The sequence below is a fragment of the Lycorma delicatula genome, chromosome 8 (genome assembly GCF_047948215.1).
Source record: "Lycorma delicatula isolate Av1 chromosome 8, ASM4794821v1, whole genome shotgun sequence".
NCBI lineage: Eukaryota > Metazoa > Arthropoda > Insecta > Hemiptera > Fulgoridae > Lycorma > Lycorma delicatula.
In genome coordinates, this window is record NC_134462.1 from 56,497,205 (window position 1) to 56,519,897 (window position 22,693).

The 22,693-nt window shown below is 30.0% G+C and overlaps 2 protein-coding genes across 5 annotated transcripts in view; both read left to right on the top strand.

The window, feature by feature from the left end:
• LOC142328829 (alpha-1,3-mannosyl-glycoprotein 4-beta-N-acetylglucosaminyltransferase B-like) overlaps positions 1 to 22,693 on the top strand; it is a 1,063,767-nt gene that overhangs the window by 540,097 nt on the left and 500,977 nt on the right. The gene's annotated exons all lie outside the window — the stretch shown is intronic.
• LOC142329241 (protein FAM200C-like) lies at positions 1,828 to 2,193 on the top strand. The gene has a single exon (XM_075373651.1). The coding sequence runs from the start codon at positions 1,828 to 1,830 to the stop codon at positions 2,191 to 2,193; it is 366 nt and encodes a 121-aa protein (XP_075229766.1).

A 22,693-nucleotide genomic window follows, 5' to 3' on the forward strand; every position in this document is an offset into this window, starting at 1 on the left:
CCTAGTATTATTATTACATTTTTAAATGCTGTAATGTTTTTCTTAAGTAAGATATCTTTAATATAATGAGTTGTTGGTTATTTAATTCTTTACGTTGTAAAATCTTTACTGAAATAATTACTGTTATTTAATCTGTTAGTAAACAACAGATTACGATGTCGCAGAAACGTTTATATTTATATATATTTATTTATTTGAATTATGTTCTGAAAGTTTTCAGATATCGAGCTTTGCTTTCTTAATTCCGGCCCTGTAGGCAGGCTGGGCTTCCTTGTTCATGCAATGAGTATACCTACAGGCTGTGTTATTCATGATGGATATCGTCGCCGGGATTTGTTGTTAATTATAACTCAATAGCAGGGTAATGGCCGGAATATCGAGGCGCCGTTAGCGTTAAATTATGGTTCGACCGGAATTAAAACTACCAATCTCTTGCATAAGAAGGCTGATAGAAGCCACCCAACTACGCTAACAGCAATTCGGCAGACACACACAAAAAAAAACATCGTTGGCTGGTGTTGTGCATAGGGAACATCCCAACCCCCGTTGTGGAAGACACCCGCCTTGTGTCGATTCCGGTCGCCACACCACCTCCCCCGTTCCTAGCCCTGATAGGCTTTAACGCAGGTCGTCTTTTAACCTTCTAAGTGATTACATCTCACAGTAATTAGCCAGAACTCGTTGTGATGCCACCGATGTAAATGCCTCGGTAGACATTTACATCAGTGAATTTTGATTCGGCCTTCGCCTTCGCTTTTCTTTCGGACATCTTGACTGTCTTACTTCGTTGCCCTCTGAACTAGCTAACCGAGTTCGCGGAAGCACGAATTCGGCGTCTATTTCTGAATTTTAAATATACTAGTGAGTAAATGTTTCTTAATCTTCGAGATAAATTCAGTAAAGATTTACTGAACATACCACAAGAAAATGTTGTTCGCAACAACAGAATTTATACAGGGTCATTCACGGGAACCGGATGTTTTTAAAATAATCATAAAAAATTGAATATTTACTTTAAAAAAGTTTTATTGGTACTGAAACACTTGTTAAATCAAAGCATTTGTTACTTACTCATGAACGAAAAATTATGTCCGGCAAGTGATGTCCATTTTGGGCAATACATTGTTGTAGCCTCTCACGGTAACTGGCCTCAATTCTTTGCAGAATGTCTACATCAATCCGGGTGACGTGATGACGAATTGCGATCTTTAGGTCCTCCAATGTACGCGGTTTATTGCCGTACACACGCGATTTCAGAAACCCCCACAGAAAAAAATCACAACTACTCAAGTCGGGGGATCGAGGGGGCCAAGGAATGTTGCCGAATCTGGAAACCATCTGTCCCGGAAACAAGTTACGGAGAACAGCCATCGTTGCCCTCGCTGTGTGCGCTGTAGCTCCATCCTGCTGGAATAACACATTTTGAAAATCGATTCCCCGGTTTCGTAACTCAGGGATGAAAAACGTATTCAACATCGCAATGTAACGATCAGCTGTTACAGTTACGGCAGCGTCATTTTCTTCAAAAAAATATGGTCCAATAACACCGACCTTTCCTATTGCACATCTTTTATTACTTTATTGCACCTTTGGGCTATGTGGGTTTCTTTCTGCCCAATACCGGCAATTCTGTTTGTTGACGAAGTTATTCATTTAATTTAATCAGCAGTAATAGAAGTAATAACCACTGTGGTCCATAAATCAGCGGCAGATATTCGAAAAATTCCTTTGAGCAATAGTTCTGTGCAAAGACGAATTGATGAGATTGCTGAAAACATCGAAGAATCATCATGCAATCATCTGAAGACTTACCAGTTTTCAATTCAGATGGATGAGTCCGCTTTATTAACTAATGATGCATTGTTGTTGTCATACGTGAAGTATATCAAAGATGAGAAAATATGTCAAGAATTATTATTTGCTAGAAATTTAGAAACAAATGCAGAGGGAGAAACCATATATAATATACTGGAAACGTTTTGTGACGAAAAGGAAATTCTTTTGAAAAATATTATGTCAATTGCTACTGATGGCGCTCCTGGTATGACAGGGCGTCACAAAGACTTCATAGTGTACTCAAAAAATAAAGTTTCAGACGTGCTTGCTGTACATTGCGTCATTCATCGCCAACATTTAGTTGCGAGAAAACTGAGTGAACGTCTGCATACACACTGCAATATTTTATTAGAGTAGTTTAATAAAACAAAAGCAACTCACCAAATGACAGATTATTTAATCAGCTTTGCGTTGCCAATAATGAAGATTTCAACCGCTTGCTACTTCACACAGAACTGCGTTGGCTGACTCGATTTTACCATCTGTTTGACTCTGTGATAGAGTTCCTGGAAAACAAAAGTAAAGTTGAAAGCCTCATTACGCTAAAGAATGATATTGCGTATTTTACAGATCTATATAAATTGTTTACTGATGTTAATCTCCAGCTTCAAGGCGACGACTTGAACTTGATTAAAACAAAAAATGTCGTTGCTGCTTTGGTAGCCAAACTGCAATTACATAAGAGAAATATTGACAGACGTAAATTTAATAACTTCCCTTATTTATCAGCAGTATACTTCAACAACGACGATTTGCTTGTTTACTCCCATCAGTTACAGAACCTCCACGGTGATTTCAAAGAACGAATCCTGGATATTTTAAATATGGACATACCAGACTGGGTGTTGGATCCTTTTTCAAATGTCAGCACAGCAGGATTATCTTAGTTAGAAGAACAACTTATACAACTGACAACAAATGAAGAAATAAAAACAAAATTCAAGAATGGCTACCAAGAATTTTGGCTGCAAAAGCCAATCCCGCAACTGTACTCCGGTTTCTAGTCATTGTTCAACTATTTCTGATGGCATTCCCATCGTCTTATTTGTCTGAACGTGGATTTAGTGCTGTAGCAACGTAGTTAACAAAAAAGAGAAATCGGTTGCGTGTTACCGAACGCGGCTACTTACGGCTGTTTTTAAGTAAATTCGAGCCTGATATTAACAAACTCGTTAAAGCACATCAGATTCATCCTTCACATTAATGTAAGTGTAATTTTTCAATTAAAAGCTTTGTTTTAATTATTGTACTGTTATATTGAATATGCGATCACTATTGTTGTTATATAAATGTATAGATACAATTGTAATTTTTTTGAAAGCAATTTTAATAAAAAAAATACTTCCAAATATGATTAAATATGCGTTTTAATTGGTTTCATTTAAAATGTAAGTTTCAACTTAAAAATAGGATATGCCACGTTTAAAAACAATAATTACAATTGCTGTTTTTAAGAGCGCATCTTAAAAACAGTAATTGCAATTATTATTTTTAACAGATGGGAAGTTTAAAATTGTTGGGGACGCTAGAAAAGTTTTGATTTTCAATGTGGGCGGTGGGCGAAAATGTTTGAGAATCATTGCTATAATGCATATTCATAACGAAATGCAAATTGATGTAGATCGCTTATCGATCGGTATGGTAAGATGCGTAATAATCGAGATGAATTTATTTTGCAAATAAATTATTGTATGAAATAAAATGTATATAACTTTTGATTGTAATGGATTAATTACAAATATTGAAATGAATGAATAAATAAAAATCAATTTAAATCTTTATGTTATTATTTTTTTATTCCATCTTATACTACTGTATAGTTTTGATATGGCATGGCAGTTTTGATTAAAGTTGTTAGAATTGTACCGTCCGAGCTTAAAGTTAATTTAAATTTTGTAGTCCCCGTGAGGTTCACTTCGAATAAGTTACAGCTTATTTTTAAAAATCGAAATAAAATCGAAGAAACTTAAACAGGATTTTGGTCCTATTTTGCCTCTTAACGAAACCGTCCTATTTTGCCTCTTTTAGCAATACCAAACGCGTAGCTAGGATTTTTTTCTGGGGGGAGCCTAAGGGGGCTGATGATGATAAAATAATAATAATAATAATAAATAAATAATTTTATATTGAAACGGTTTTTTATACGTTATTGCATTTCAAAAATAAAAAAAAATGTGCTTACATTTACTACGCAAGTAAGAATCATAATTTTAGTATATACTTTTTTTTTATAATCCACATTTATATTTCACACTCGCACATTTACACTCCGATAACAGTTATGAGTTATTAGAAATTTAATCATCGATATTTCTTTCTCGTCATAATATCTAAAACTTCATCAGGATTAACAGTGATATCTCTATATACTGATAAAGAAACTAACGAACTTAATCTTGTATCCCATAACTTGTTACACGCAATCGTTTTGACTCTCTTCATTGTAGAAAACGAGCGTTCATTAGTACATGTTACCGGAAGAGTCGCTAAAACTTACAAGAGATAATGGATATTCGGCAAATATTTTTTATTACACTGATCCAATACTTCAATCAATTCTACATCACATTTTAAATTTATTAACTTTATTTCCTCACACCAAATAAGATATTTCGCTTGGAGGACAGATTCAGAACATTTATTATCATAATACATCGCTAAAATTTTTGGTTCATCTACTTTTCCAGGACTAGCTGAACCTGGCAAAAGAACTTGAAAACATTTTGAAGATTCTTGAAACCCGGGTCTAGTTGCCTGCGTATGTGTTTGGAATGCGATAAGCAAGTGTTGCATTTCTGGCATGCGGTAAATCCCCAGTAATCAGTTATTTATGGGGGCTGCAATCCCCGTCGCCCGGCAATTTCGGCGGGGGATATAGCCCCCTCAGCCCCCGGCTCGGTATGTGCGTGAATAATAATGATTAGTTAGACGATTATCGTGTTTAAAAAAAATAGTTCATAATATAGTACGTTCCAATAAAAGTGTATGAAATATTATATACCAACCCAATTAGAAGAGAGTAGGAAAATGCGACCTCTTGTCCCCAATGACCTTCCCCAAATTCAGTTGCTGGATCCGACTCAGTGTATCACAGGAATTAGGTTAAATTTTCGTCTTCAGTGTAAAGGATATTATTATGAATTTAAGGGGAAAATTAAGAAAAATATTATTCTGGTCTCCTTAGAAAATTTTGAAATTTGGCTAAAATTCATTGTAATTTACGATGAGAAAAAACTTTTAGATTTTCTTTTTTTGTACCTTTTTTAATCATGTGTCTGATTTGAGGTTTATTCCATATTATTTTGTTCTAGCTTATTTTTCAATCCCAACGTAGTAATTACGTACATTCATCGTTATTCCTTGTCAGCTTTTATCCTGTACAGATCTTACCGTTTACATATCCGTATTTAATCAAATTAATTAATTTTTTATCTTAATTTTTGGCTTATATCTCTTAATAAGATTTAACCATTAAATTTCTCTTCTCACTTATTTGTCTTAAAACTTCTTTATTTCGAAGTTTATCTATTGACATAATTTTCAACATCTATAATACAACATATCAAGTTTTTTTTCTCTTTTTTTTGTTTATTTTGTTACAGATTTGGTTTTACTTTTTTTTAAATTTTCAGGATTTCTCTAATTATCAAATCTATATTTGATGCTAACAGACTTTTTATTACATAAAAGGGTTCCTTTTTTTTACCAGTCTGGTTTCTAGTTTTCCAGTAATTCGTCCTATCTTTAGTAAATTTATTACCTAAATAATAATAATAATAATAATTTATTCCAGATCTAATGTAACATGTTACGTATTACTCAAAGTTATTATTTAATTCGATCTCCTTCTTTGTTACATTCAATATAACTTAGTTTATTTTCTTATATTTGTTTTCAAAGTAAATTTTTTTTCATAGCCACGGTAAAAATCCATGTCATTCAGTATTTCTTTTAACTTACCTTTTATTTGTGTTAAAAAAAAAACAATATAATCAGCGAATACTCATGTTTATTCTTTGTTGGATAATTCTTACTGCACTCTCAAATTTTTCGTTCGATTTCTGTTGGTTTCTTCTGTAATAATTGAATATTAATCGAATAATTTCTAATCTAAGCCATTTTTTCTAAATTTCACTAAAATTTTCACTAATGTCGTGGTTTAGTGCAAGTTGTCGTTGTTGATATCTAGTTCAGCATTTTTATGAAAGCAATCGCCCTTTATGTTTACTTACTTTTAACAGTTGGACGTATAAATGAAAATCCCTATTTAGAATGCATGACAAATGGTATATCTACGCTTCGACCCTACGAATAATTCAATACTGTTTGTATTGAATGTCCAAAGTCTATATGGATTTGATGATATGAAGACGCGACTATTTTAACTATAATTTTTTTCATTTTAATCAAAATTCTAAGGAGTATTTATGAAAGTTTTCCTTATTAATTAACTTATTTAGTTTATTTTAAGTCGTAAATAAATATATTGGTTTCGACATAAGGTCGTGCATGCTTAATGCATACAACACCAATATGCAATCAAAGCCTTGATAACGGAGTGGGGATTATTACTTAAACGGGTTTGCTAGAGTGGAAACATTAGCATTGATTAGTAGGAATTAATAGCGTTTGGCTTTTCCCAGCTGATTTTCCTAATCAAAGTTACGGTCGTGGAAATCATTAACTGTGAAAAATTATTCATAAAAATTTTTTTGTTTGATTCAAATAATTTCAATTTTCACTTTTGCTTAGTGTGATTAGTTAAAAGTGGAATATACTTCTTACAATAATATTTCGATTTTACTCAGTAAACGTAGAAATAATTCATTTAAATGAATAATTAAGGTAAGTAACTTATATGTTCATAGAAAAATGTATTCTTTCGTATTTAGTTAATTCCCAATATATTTTTTATTGTAATTGAACTGAAAATAAATATTTCTATGTAGAAACAGTAGTAGGCTGAAATAAATACCACTTATTTTTGATGACTATAACGAAAAATAGAAGCCTAGAAGTATTTCTCCCTATTGTCCTCCGTTAGCCAGTAGTTAGAGAACAAGAATAAGTTTTACAGATTAATTATTAAATATCAAGTGTTTTAAATTTAACTTTCTCAAGACTTAAGAGCCATTAATTCATGTTTAGTTCTTTTTTAAAGTTTTAGCGAAAAATTAAACTACGAAGTTTGCTTTATAGTTGTATTAAACTTTGATTTACTATGCTGTATTCCTTTTTATCCTATTTAGTTCCTATATATATATATACGTATATTATGAAATTAAATTATGTTATAAAGTGGAATACTTGTATTTCTATCATAAAAAAATTATTTTCTACAATATTAAAAGCAATGTTCTTTACTGTTTGTCTTCATTTGGTTCCAAAACGCAATTAATTTTTAATGAAAAGAAAATTTTGTTGATATCTGTTAAGACGTTAAGTATTCCTTATAAAAATAATTCAAAATTTGGAAGGTGTTAGCACCTTGCGGTTGATCGCAGATAATCGATGTTTTTGTGTTTTTTGTATCGTAAAAAGTATTTAATTTCTCCATCTATTATTTTGAATACTTATTATTGAACACACTAATTGCAAATTAATAGAAAAAATAAGGTTTTAAAAATGTTATGAGGAAAATATAATAAACAATTTTTATATGTTTTCGTAAAATTATATATTATGAAAATAATAAAACAGTTCATAAGGAAAAAATAATTTATTAAAACTAAGAAAATATTACGCACGATTTCGGTCTTCAGAATATAAAATTAAAAAAGTTATGTGGAAAACACATAACTTCCTTGTACGCCTATTAAATTACTGTTTATTAAAATGAATAGTACATAAAATTTTATTTCATAAAAAACTTCTGATATATTTTCTTTTTTTTTATTGAATTATTCATCGTAACATTTTTTTACAATGAGAGGTTAATAATTATTAATAAATCAATATATTTAAATAAAAAAATAGTTTAAAAAAAAGGTGATGTCTGATTCGAACTGTTGTTCCCTGTACCTTCCCGTAAGATCCAAATGTTTTATTAATTAAAATGTTTTTTGGCTAACTCTGGAACCAATGAAAATAAGTACCACTTATGATATATCATTAAAAATCTCTCAATGAGGGCTTATTATTGCAGTTATAAAAAGTCCAAAATCCAAATGTTTTTGTTCCGTTGAAATCTGGAAACCGAAATTTTTCGCGATCACAATACTTCCTTTCCTTTGTGCAAGGAAGAAAAAATATATTTATCTTATTTTATATTGCCAGATCAAAATAATACCAAATTTAAATAAAATTTACCATGTTGCCCCTCCCCCTTTTTTAATATCGATTTTGAGTGAGTTCGTGTAATATGTTAAACGTTTTGTACTATCTCTCTTTCTTGAATTAGTGTAATTTTTAAAATGATTTTAACACAAATTGAAATTCACGAAAAAGGATTAAAATTTTAAATTCCGGTTGGGTATATATTTTATTAGAAATATAAAAATTGGAGTTTATTAAAGTTTTTTGCAAACATGAAAGATTAGAAATTAAATACAATATCATCTTATATACACATTATACGGGTTCTGGGTTCTAATCCCAGTCAGGCTTGGATTTTAAAAATTTTAATAATCTTAATATAGAATGTAGTTCTAAATGTAAAGGAATAAACACGTATATACAATTTTCTTGCTAAAATAAATGTATAAAATAAAATAATAACTATTGAGTAAAATAACTTTGTTTTTAAGCAGTTGATGAGGAATGTTTTGCTCTTAATACAAATTTTTTTCGTGTACAATTTTATTTTTATTATTTTATAAAATTTGTATCGTAGATATTTGAGAACTCAATTTAGAACTGGTTTAGCTGCATCAGTTTACGTATAAAAATTATTGTTTTGGAATAAGTAGAGTTAATATCCGTAGGAATTATGTTGAATAATTTAACTTCTAGTGTATGTGTGTCAGATATATTCTAAATGAATTTGGGGTTTGTAGAGTAGATTTAAATTTATTTATTTCTCTATAGTTAAGCTGTACTGCTGGATTAGCAGAACAATTTTTGAATTATTTTTGCATTCATTAATTAAAAGGAACTACTCGAAATTATTCTACATTGTTATTGAATTATTTCAGTTTTACTATTACTGGTTTCTTATAAGGACTTAATATTGTTACTAGAAACATTACTCTTTTGTCAAACCGCATAGAAAGTATTTTATTGCAATGTGTTTGTATTCTTTTGATTTATTCTCGTATTTTTTCTGTCTAAATTATAGCGATAACATATTTCATTTCATATTGTGTGAATTGAACGTGCAGTGATTAATGATTTCGTGTTTCAATTTAGTTTTTATTAGAAAATGATAACTTCGTGTTATTTCAATTACGGTAGTAATATACTTTATTTTATTGTAATTCTGATTTAATTACATTCTATTTACAGGTTTTTTTATTACATTGTTGCAACGTCTATTCCATGCATTTAACCGTAGAATATGTTTTTTATTTGCTCATCCGGACCACTAAGAATATTACGTTTGCGTAATAGTATGCGACTTTTTTTGTTTTTCCAATATTTTTCATTTTTTCACCTGTTGTTTTTCGTCCTCGGTTCACTTTCTTCCTATTATCCTCTGGATACTTATATTCTTTGATTAATTTTCTAAATTGGTTTATATTTAAACTGGTTTCTTTGGAGATTTTTAAAGTTTTAATATAGTTTTCTACTTCTTTAAACCAGTTAGTTTTAATAGATCTACTGTTATAATAGTTAAATATTTGTTTTGTTAATCTGCTTTCTCTCATTCTATATAAATGCCCATAAAATTATAATCTCCGGATGGTGTCTTTTATTGTATCTATATTTTTATAAATTTGTGTTTCATTTTTTAATTTATAAATTCCGTCCTGGTAATCCGGTCCAATATGTTTCTTAAATTTTTTTCTATTTTAAAAAGGTCTTTATCCTAAAAATTTTGCAAACAATTAGCGCCATATAACGCCTCCGTAAGAATAACTGTTTTGTAATGTTGGAGTTTAGCATGCTGAGAAAGCGATTTTTTACAGAAATAGTGATATTCTTACACTTAAAAACTATTACAAAAATTACATTTTGAATATTTTCGGAACACTTTGTATTTTGAATACATTTCAACTCATTCTTGAGCATAGGGTGATATATTGAAGACCTTTCCAACACCGTATCATATACCTTCATATATATACTTCAAACAGAAGTAAAAGATATATTCTAGGCTTTAGCCTAACCAACACACACACTCATATATATATATATACTGGTTAATTATGATAACACAGAAATTCTTCTATATAGGGTGGCAGAGATTTCCATGTACATTATCACTAAGAGAGTAATCTACTTATTCTTTTACAAATTAATCTTTATAATCGTGTGAGTATAATTCTACTACGTGGATTTGGTCGGTAATTTAAGGTTCTTTCTAGAAAGTGTCTGGTAGTTCAATACTTTTTTTCGGCGCTGTGCTGCCATATTGTACGTTTTCAAAGAAAAAAAAAGCCCCTGATCTTTCTCTAAAAGAAGTGTAAAAATTGCCTCCAAAAAACCCTGAAATCTGAATTTAAAAAATACTGAAGATATTAATTTTTGTAACTAAAACATCACTTAACGGGATAAAATGAAGCTAAATAGTTTTTCTTTAATTGGTGAAAAACGTTTATTTGATGTTCGTTAATGCAATAAATATATCTGTTTTTATCAACAAAATGTACTTCTCATAACGCATAAAAAAAAACTTTAAAATATTGTGAAATAGTTTTTGAGAATTTTCAAAATAGTAACGTAATTATCATTTAAAAGAGGTATTTAGATGAATCACATAAATAGCGTTTGAAAATGCCATGCCTGACCGGGATTCGAACCCGGAATTTTTTGAAAAAATGGCTAGACGCTACCACTCGCGCCACGGAGACCGGCAAAAGATTTATATTAAATTTGACTTAGTCTGCCTTTCATAAAAAATGATTACATTTGAGTTTGTAAAAAATTTAACCAAAAATTACGAATAACGAGTTCGTTCTACCTGTCTGAATAGATTTTTAATCAGTTATTTTTACACGGATTTGAATACTAGATCGTGGATACTGGTGTTCTTTGGTGGTTGGGTTTCAATTAACCACACATCTCAGGAATGGTCGAACTGAGACTGTACAAGACTATACTTCATTTATACTCATACATATCATCCTTATTGATTCTCTGAAGTATTTTCTGAACGGTAATTACCGGAGGCTAAACAGGAAAAAGAGAATAGATTTTTATTGAAGAATGTGTGATTATTAATAAACTTTCTTTCCCAAAAAGGGCAGAATATATTTTTTTTTTTGCTTATTTTTCTATGTTTTCCAAGCTTAAATTACTTTACTGGAGTAAAAGGTCTGTTAAAATATGGTAAAAGAAAAAGATAAGAGGGTTATTTTTTTACAGTTTACTGACCAGATCTTTTCATAATTTTATTATTATTATTACAATTTCTATGTAATTGGTATCCCTCTATTTTAGTCGTTGAAGAAAATTATAAATAATTTCTACTTATACATTTGTTTTTTAATTTTATTTTAAGCCATACATTTTTACACTCTTGACTTCTTTTAAAAATTTGTTCAACGTACTAATAACTTCGACGGAAGGTATGTACGTCGCGCCATACCGGTAGGTTGTTATTTAACTTCGCAGTTAACGGAAAGATTGCGAGCACTTAATTATATGTTCGCGTGATAATCTGCTTGTATGTCATTGCTGTTGCATGTTATATAAATTTTTCTGTAATCATTACTCTACTATTATATTTGCATATAATTGCATTATTTTGTACCTCTACCGTACAAAGTTATAAATTTATGATCTTATCATTTTGACCTAATTTTTTTTTTTTAATGTTAAATGTTGTTATTGCACTCGAGTCTAAACTGTAATTTTTAGAAAATTTTTAATTTTATTGTAGAAAAGTAATTTATTTTGTTATAAAAATAGCGTTTTATTTATAGGAAAATAACAGAATTAAATTTTTTACCGTCTTCTGCTTTGTACTGTTTAGAATACTTTAATAAGGGTAATTATTTAATGGATTTTGTAAAGGAGTTCAAAATTTTGGTTACTAAATATAGATTAAAAAAAAACTATGCTAAATGCTTATTAAAATAGTTTTGATAAAAAGATTTCTTTCAATAAACCGTTTAAAAAATAATAATTTTAAATCTAAACATAGCCATTTCAAATGTTAAACAATCATCAGTGGATACGGATAATCTTTATATTAAAGAAAACTGAAGAATGTAATTGAAATAATAAAAAAAAGGAACGTTAACAATATTAATTGACCGGTCATAAATGTTTACAAGACATTATCACACAACTACTTTTAACTGAAATTTTAGATAGCAATAAAAAATATTAGGATTTAAACAAAAAAATAACTGTTGTCTTTTGTCTATTCTTGAAAGTGAGAATTTAGTTTAAGAACATCTAAACCATTGAATCTTTTAATTCAGTTTAATATACCTCTCCTTAATAGGTCGGATAGATCATAAGAAAGCTTATCATAAGATTTATCTTAAGAAAAAGAAGATGGCATTATCAAGATTACGAACCTTGAACCAATCTAAGAGATATCTGTTCATGAACAAAATTTTAATCAAGTGAGTAACAGTTTAATTTTATACGAGCGAGAATTTTCATAAAACGTTGTTTAAAATTTAAATAGAAGGATATTGGATATCGTTCCCTTTTTAAGTAATACAGTTCCTGAATCATACTCAGGTAGTAGTTTAAGTTTTTCCTGGTATCTTATTTTTTGTATATTTAAAAAAAAAAAAATATTTCTATTTAATAAACTACTTTTTTAATACCGGGAAACAGCAAATTTCTTTGCTATTTTGAATTTATAAAGAGTTAAATACTACTTTTTTTCTGTTTTTGCCTCCGGTACCACGTAAGGTATTATATCTGAGGATGAATGAGGATGATATGTATGAGGTAGATGAAGTGTAGTCTTGTACAGTCTGAGATCGACCATTCCTGAGGTGTTTGGTTAATTGAAATCCAACCACCAAAGAACACCCGTATCATCGATCTAGTATTCAAATCCGTATAAAAGTTACTGTCTTTACCAACATTTGAACCTTAGAACTCTCGAATTTGAAATCAGCTGATTTGCGAAGACGCGTTCACCACTTGACCAATCCGGTGGATTAAAGAGCTAAATACTTTTTTATTTTTATTTCAATTTTCTTTTAGTTTCCGTATCCTAAATCGCAGTTGTACATTGTTACATACATCTGGGATATTGATGTTATGTGATTATATTGATATGATATCCCCCCCCTCCACCAATATAACATATTGACGGGCGTTAATAATACTATGAATACTGTATCCCTTATCCTTGATCTCTTCCCTTACAGCATCGATCGTGATCGAGTGGTGAAGGTTATATAATACTACCCGGAACGTCCTATCATCCTTACCGGTAAAGGTGTGGCGAATGAGATTACATTCTCGGATCAGATGAATAATATTCTGGTAAGCGTCTATTTTCTCTGAGACAAATCTAAATTGTTTATATTAATAACACGTACTCTGTAGTCCGATTTGGGTGACTACCGTTTTTAGTATCACATGTAGCTTATGGAAGTAATATATTATATTGTTGCAGACGGTTTAATCTTCTTTTAGTTATTTTGTTCTCTAATTTCGTACATAGGAAACTCCTTGAGGTAATTTTATATTGTTAAGTTAGTATTAGAAACACTTTGTAATATTCTAGGCATAACAGGGTCAGTATGGTTTGCCATGTGTATCGTTCGTTTGGGAGTCCATAACCTCATTCTTTACTTTACTGTTTGGGTTGTCATTAATACTGTCTCTGATCAATTTACGACGCGCCGTTTTACGAGGATATCTATTAGAGATAATTAGTTGCCCGCATTCATGTTGCCCATTTGATCGAAGAGCTACTGTTTATAGATGTTTGTATTGCCCTGCCATTATGAGCAACCAACAGCTGATCTATAATAACGATATAGGCAATGTGCGATTTAAATTAAGTACTACAGTTGATCAGGGTCTTATAATATTTCATAAAGATAAAATTCCAATAAAATTATTCTGAACACAGTACCAACTCCCAGTCTTAATTTGGAGTTATCACTAGATCACATGACACAATTTAATACACAATTTCATAAATAAACCACTTCTAAATAATTCAGTAAAAATATAACAAAATTAAAAAAAAAATTGTATATATATATATATATAAGAAAAAAATTGTATAAATATATATAAGAAAATAAATTAAAGAGTTATGAAAATCCCTTTTTTGTATCCTACCGGAAACTACTGTTTTACTTATACTTTATTAAAATGAAGTTCAGTAAATAAGTTGAAATTATTTTCTGTTAGATGTGCGAGTGTCCTTGTGTAATTCGTTTTTCCCCGTATAAAAATATGTTTAATAAGAAATTCATCGTTTCGATTCTATTTTAAAAATTTATTTCTTTGACTTCACGAATAATTGAAATCTATTTGTAGAAAAGTTAAAAAATGAGGGTCTCTTAGATAAGGCTAAGTATTTAAATATATAAAATCCTATATACGCTCTATTATTTATAATAACTTAAAATATTTTACACTTAAATATTTTAAATGTGTTTATAAATCACTGTTATCACCAGCCTATGATTTTTCCTTTTTAGCGGTGAACGTTTATAATAATTTCTAATCAGCTAATGAAGGATGTGTATTTATGTAGATGTAGGATATAAATTATAACCCACCGGGTTGGTTTAGTGGTGAACGCGTCTTCCCAAATCAGCTCTGATTTGGAAGGAGTTCCAGCGTTCAAGTCCTAGTAAAGTCAGTTATTTTTACACGTATTTGAATACTAGGTCGTGGATACCGGTGTTCTTTAATGGGTGGGTTTCAATTATCCACACATCTCAGAAATAGTTGAACTGTATAAGACTGCACTTCAATTACAGTCATATATCTCATCGTCATTCATCCTCTGAAGTATTATCTGAACGGTAGTTACCGGAGGCTAAAAAAGAAAAAAAAGATATAAACTATGATAATTATGTTATACTTATAACTTATAAATTATGTTATGTATACACTTTAATGAGTGTAAGGTGTACACTCATTAATAATAGTAGTAAGTTACCTTAAACTTTTATTGGTAATGAATTAAAGTAGCGTTAACTATTAGAGATTGAGTTAGAGTTATCTAAAGTTACATGTAATAATAAATTTCGAATAGCTATAATTTTAACATTTATTTTGAGGGCTACTCTTTTATTAACTAGTTGAAGTTTAATAATTGAATCTTTTTTGTTTTATAATTTTGACATTATTTGCGTGACTGAAGTAATGATTCATGCGTTTAGTAAAATAATAATGGTTCTACTTCCGTGTTACTCTAAGAGATTACTTAGAATTCAAACTATCTCTACGAACGATTAAATCAATAATCATACTGTAATCTACAAAAGACAGTAACCAAATAAAATTATTAGATATTAAAAACCTTTCAATTCTTGTTTATTGTGTGTAAAAAATAATAGCGATTCTATGGTCGAATGTAATATGATTAGTCGAAAAAACTGCAAATTGTGTACATATAATTGATAATTTTATTATCAATTGATATATCTAAATTATATATACGTGTTTTAGGTAAATTTCATAAGAAAGCTACCTATTGTAATGGGTACCATGATTCGACTTCCGGAAAATTTCGACATATTTTCGCGTTTCACATCGCCCAGACCCCAAAACCACCGTCAGTCCAAAAGTTTATATATTTATATATATGTCTATATATTCACTTTCTTGTGGAGACGATAACTGCCGTAAATTTGCGCCAATCATTTTCAAATTGATACATAAAATATAACGACCAAAAATATCATACGAGTTCGTTAATGGATAAAATCGGACCATGGGGGTGGAAATGGGGGACTTTTTCGAAAAAAACAAAATATTTCTACAACTTTCTTATTAAGTAAAATATCGAATTCGTTTAAAGTTCCTGCTATTTTTTTTTGATAAGGATCTAAAACTAGTCCAAGTAAAGTTTTTTGATGTCACTAACCATTGGGTGGAAAAAATGAGGTTTGGAAGACAAAAAAAAATCATACCTCCGTTAATAGCCACAGTATCCAATCGGTTTAAAGTGGCAATTAGTCCCGAAACAATTCCTAAAAATTTTGTCTGAAACAATTTTTAATATGACCAACCCTTACGGCAACGGATGAACGGAAGACAAAAAAATACCCAGGAAAACAAAATATTGCTATAATTTTCTTATTAAGTAAAATATCGATTCATTTAAGTTCCTAGTATTATTTGGATAAGGGCGAAGGAATGGAAAAAATGTGGTTTCAAGGACAAAAAAACATAGCTCCCTTAATAGGCACAGGATCGAATCCTGTAAATATTACCTAAATTTTTTTTCTGAAACCATTACGGCAAGGGGTGACCAAAAATTGTTGGAATTGTAAGAAGAAGAGGTTTCCCATATGCTAAACATGTGAAACTAGTTTATATATAAAACCATTGTCGTATTGAGTGAGTGAATTTGAAGTGAACGCATTTAAATCGACGTGATTTAGTACGGAATATGTTTAGTTGTTGCAAGTGACGATATTTTATGTAGGCAATGTAGGCCTGAAACCACCGGGTTGGTCTAGTAGTGAGCCCGTCTTTCCAAATCAGCTAATTTGGAAGTTGAAGAGTTTCAGCGTTCAAGTCCTAGTAAAGGCAGTTAGTTTTATACGGATTTGAATACTAGATCGTGTATACTGGTGTTCTTTGGTAGTTGGGTTTCAATTAACCACACATCTCAGGAATGGTCGAACCAAATCAGCTAATTTGGAAGTTGAAGAGTTTCAGCGTTCAAGTCCTAGTAAAGGCAGTTAGTTTTATACGGATTTGAATACTAGATCGTGTATACCGGTGTTCTTTGGTAGTTGGGTTTCAATTAACCACACATCTCAGGAATGGTCGAACTGAGAGTGTAGAAGACTACACTTCATTTACTCTTACATATCATCCTCATTCATCCTCTGAAGTAATACCTAAACGGTAATTGCCGGGAAAAAATGTAGGCCTATTATACTTTTAAATCATCTTCTCAACTTCACTGTTATTATATTTATACAAGTTTTTAAATAAAACACGGTCTTCTTTTTATCAATACAAAGAGACAAACCTAGAATCTCCCACTAATCCTCAAATAGGTGTGTTGTCAAGCAGTTCAGGAAAAATCATAAGAAAGTCTTGATAAATTTACCAATAGCTTGTACTCTAATGAGAAAACGTAGTGTCCGTAAAACATGGAAAGTAATGTTTGATACGAGCTCGTACAATCCTAGTTCGCCTACCCTTATTTTGCTCCGGTAAAATCTACCTCCGCCTTCCGGCGTGCCAAAAGGAATTTTTTTAATATTCTTTTTTATATACTGATGTACTTTCATTAACATTTACAACGTTAAAAATATTTTTATTCTGATCTATTGTATGGTGTTCCTTCCTGTATCACGCTTTTCCGGCAAAGTTAGTTTTCTAATCTAATATTTTCGAAATAGCTTTAAGGGTACTAGATTATTAACAAAAATATTTTAAAACACAATATTCAACTGCTTGAAAATTTATTGATTCTGAATATTAAACATATAAAACATTTAAAGTTACTAAGATTGTTTCATTACAGAGGAAGAAGAAAAGAGGGATCTTTTATTAAAATATTGGTTAGGCTGGAAAACGTTATTGAAAATGGATTATTTTATCTTTACATGAAAAACCCGTTTTGCTGATATTATTCATTATTTCTGAAAACCTACAACGTTAAATTTTAATATAAAGCTTTAAAAACGAGTGAGAAACTCGTGAAAAATAAAAAAAAACGAAATAAAATTTGGTGGTAATTTTAATAGTTTAAAACTATAGCTAATAAAGAGATTTTATGTGTTGTTACATTCCCTGTTCTGAAATTTTATTTTCTAATAAATTTTAGAACTCTTTTACGTATTTAAAAAAATATATATTAATTTCCTAGTGTAATCTATATTATTATATAATATAAGAAAATAGCTCTTAAATATTTAAAAACAGGTTTCCGTTGCGTGATGAGGAAGCTGCTTTCATATTTGTTGTCAACTTATTCTTATCTTCAGCAATTCATACTAAGCTAAGATAAGAATAAGAAGTAGATTTCCTCGATCTCTTATCTTTCTTTTCTTCCAGCTTCCTCGCTATATTCCAGTATGTGAACTGGCAACTTGGTATTTCTTTACTCCTAAACTTCAACACATTTTTTAATAATTTAAATTTAGTATTACAATGTATCAAATTATTAAAATACGTTCTGGACATTAATACTATCGTCGTATTTTTTTATTTATTATTTAGTTATAAAAAAATATAAATAAATAAAAACGAAACAAATTTGACATGAGTAATACATCAGACATGTTTTATATTGCTTTTATTTCTTATAGTAAAATGAAAAATTTCTGTGTTAAAAATTGTAGTTTTTATGTATTGGCTTCCTTATTTGTTCTTGTGAAATCGTATCGTAGGTTATTTTTCAAAGGCTTTCATTGTACGTAAAGGGTGTGCAATATCTTCCTTTATCTTACATTTTTTTTTTTTATTCCAAAAGAAAAAAATAAATATATTTACGAGTCTTTCAAAAACAGATGTGTTTGATCAAAGGGGTGTTGTAAATTGATTTTTTTCTAAGTTATTGAATTTTAAATCATTGACCGTTAAAATTCTTCTTTTTTTATAGATTGTTTGTTTTATTGTTGATATAAACTTAAATAAAAACGTAGGGTTGGCAGAATTTATAATTATTCTCTTTGAATTAATTTTATATTTTTAGTTTACCCTTATTAATTCTCAGCTTTATCAATGTTCCTTAAACTCATCTTTTTACGTAATTTATATTTATTATATTTTTATTTTTACTGTGTAAGATATGTATACATATATAGTTATTTGAGGGATTTCAATGAAAATTCCTGTGTGCGTGTCATTTTTTTCTATTCAAATTTATTTTTGGTTCCGGTAAATTAGAACGGATTGTAAATTGAACACTGCGGCAAAAAAATAATAACTTTCGTTTTCCGTCTACCCTATGTTACAAGATTTACGCGAATACCACGCTGTTTTGGTAAAAATTTAATCTTTTTTTTGTGTACAATTATCAAGACTACCGTGACATGATAGAATGGCTATATTTCATTATTATATACATTTTTATCATTTCATTTATAAAAATTTGAAAAATAGCGTATAACAGAAAAAATATTTGTCTAAAAATGTCCAAGTTAAGCGAGGATAATGCTTTTTTAATTCGCTAATAGAATGAAATTTTTAAAATTACATTGCATATATCACACTCAAGCATAAAATTAATTAAAATTAAAAAAGAAGTCAAAAGAAAGGAAAATTTATCTTCAATTTTTGTGATGAAAATTTTAGTAATTAGATGAAATTACTAAATTGTGTAACGTAATCATAGGGGTATCCACAGTGGGTGCTGTGACACCCACACGCGTTCTGAGAGGGGCGATGAAATTAGGTACTGGGTACTTTTGAAAACAAAAACACTAAAACTTTTCCCCCTTGCAAGGATCAGGAATGGTTAGATTGGTTATCCAAGCATGACAGAGGGACAACATTTCCTAATTTTAAACAATTAATGACAAAATTTACCACGTTTCTGACAACAAGCTGCTCTTGCGAGCAATGCTTCTCTATGTTTAGCATCATAAAAACAAAACTTCGTTCAACAATGAGGTAAGACCGTTTAGAAAAATTGATCGGTGCTATTCATAGAGCAAGATCTTGCTCCTAGTGTAGATTTCCATACGGTTATCGATGAGTTTAAAGAACTGGTTCTGTTCAACCGTAGAATGACATTGTAGTATTTGTAGATCAATGCCTTTATTTATAATTCATGAATGCTTTAAATATTTCAAATTTGTTATATTTTTAAAAAGTTATATTAATAAAAGTTTAAATACATTTATTAATAAATAATTTATTTAAAATTTTATTTTATATCTGATAGCTTGCTTTGGTGTCAGACGCGTCATCAAAGACCAAATTTATGATGGGGGTGGTCGTTCCCAGGCGCCTAGGCAACCACTCGAAAAAATCCTGAGCACGCCTATGAACGTAAGGTAGTATAGTGATTAGGAAATTAAAATCACTTATTCAATTCTTTATCAGGATTGTGAAGCTAGTTAGTCAGCATAATATCCATCCGGAAAGGGATCTCGAATATTAAATGACTTCAGAATAAGAATAAATAATGTATTCTTTGGAAAAAATTTCAAAGTCGTTCGTTATACGATGGACGCTTTTAAAGAAAATAAGATAAGAAAATGTTATAAAGAATAAAAATTAAAACTTAGTAAAAGATTCTGCAAAATCGTTTATTATCATCGTTATGCAACGAAGGGAAGTCCGGTTTTAATTTGACGTTTGTTATTTCTTCCCTTTGTGTTTGTGTTGCTATTGTGGTCAAATGAATAAGATATGTTTAACGATTTTTTTGATAAAATTTTCTATTTCTAAATCGTGGCAATAATTTTTCTTAGCTGTTGTAATATTGTCTCCTAGGTTTGTACCGAGATACAAGTTCATCGTCCCACTATACCTGACGCGACTTGCTGATGTTACCCACCATTTTTAGATGTCTGTTAGCGGTTATCGGTTTCGTACTATATTTTTTTACATTTTACTTCATAATATGACGTTTGTATTTTTGTTCTTCCTCTTTACCCTCCGGTAATTACCGTTCAGATATTTTTTCAGAGGATGAGTGAGAATGATGTATGAGTGTAAATGAAGTGTAGTCTTGTACAGTCTCAGTTCGACCATTCCTGAGATATGTGGTTAATTGAAACCCAACCACCAAAGAACACCGGTATCCACGATCTAGTATTCAAATCCATATAAAAATAACTGGCTTTGCTAGGATTCAAGTCCTAGCAAAGCCAGTTATTTTGGAACTCTTGACTTCCAAATCAGCTGATTTAGGAAGACGCATTCATCACTAGACCACTCAGACCAAATCGGACTAGACCAATCGGTGGGTTCAGATGACGTTTGTCTGTCAGATCTTTCTCTTACTTCTTCATGATATTGTCCCTTTTTAATTTACGTAGGGTTTTGAAAAAAAAATTCATCTGTTCCTCTCATTACGATATTATGGCATTTGATAATTTTTGGCCCTGGTTAAACTTTACAATCTATTAATACCAATAAATCCATTTTGGATTATTTTATTTCTTTGTACGAAATAAAGGAAGTATTGTGATCGCGTAAAATTCCGGTTTTCAGATTTCAATGGAAATATCCATATTGACCATTCCTGAATCCATTTTGACTAGTTTCGACGTGACGTCTGTACGTATGTATCTCGCATAACTCAAAAACGATTAGCCGTAGGATATTGAAATTTTGGATTTAGGACTGTTGTAACACCTCCTTTTTTGATTGCAGTTAACTTGACCAAAAGTATCCAAAAAAGCCCAAAATCCAAAAAATTTGGATTTCGAACTTTTTGTTAACTGCAGTAATAAGGCCTCATTGAGAGCTTTTCAACGATATATCTTAAGTGATACTTATTTTCATTGGTTCCAGAGTTAGAGCCAAATAAATTTTAATTAATGAAATATTTGGGGAAGGCACATCGGTTCGAAAATATATTGGTTTATTAATTATTAACTTTTGATATGAAAAAAACTTTTACGATAAGTAATAATTAAATAATAACAATAAAAAAAAGAAGTAATATCATAACTTATTAATGAAATAAAATTATATGTACGTTTCATTTTAAATAATGTGTATATGTAATTTAATAGGCGTACAAGGAAGTCGTGTGGTTTCCACATCAGTTATTCTAATTTCTCGTAATCAGTTACTGTTAAATTTGGTGCATAATAAGTGTGGTCTACTATAATAACTTTATGTCACAATTAATGACGTACAGTGAATATTATTTCATGTCAACGTATCTTTTCATTTCTTCTACAAAATTATTTAAAAAAAAAAACATAGTTGTATGGCATGGACAATTGATAGAATAAGGTTTTATAGTAATTTTAACCGTATGGTTTATATTAAAGTTTAATAATCGAACTTGAGATGTAGATGTATGTAACTTGCACTTCGCATGTCATCTGAGAATTTCCTTGTTGCATTTTCAAAACTACGCTCTTTACTTTATTTACAGACCGCGTGTATGTATATATAAAACACCTTTTTTATTATAAGCCTATATTGAGCTTTCATATTGTTTTTAAGAACAAGTAGCATAGAAATTGACCGATAGTTTTACGGAGTATAATTCTTGACTGATGTTCACCGACTTTGTTAATGGAGAACCTGTGATAACATTAATTATACTAAACATACTATCTCATCTCATTTGGTTAAAAGTAATTTAATTTATATAGTATGTTGCGGAGATTAAATTGGCAGTTAGTATTTTTTTAGGACTGGTTATTTTAAGGGTTGTAATGCACGAATTTCAAATATTGTTTTTTTTTTTTTTTAATATCGACAGTTATTCGCCTGGTTTAATGCTAAACTCTTGTTATTTTTACCTCTTTGTTATTTTTACTTTGTTATTTTTACCTCAACATACGGTATTTACTACAGGCTTTATCCTCGATTATTTTTTTAAGAGAATATGGCAACATTGTAAGTTGTCATTTCCCTTACTAAGGGAAACTCTCAAGGTCAAGGATTCTGGTAATGTTGATGACTTGTGCAAGTAACCTGTAAATTACTGTAG

Excerpts from the sequence above, each read along its gene's own strand:
- LOC142329241 (XM_075373651.1), top strand. The coding sequence starts at position 1,828 with ATGGATGAGTCCGCTTTATTAACTAATGATGCATTGTTGTTGTCATAC.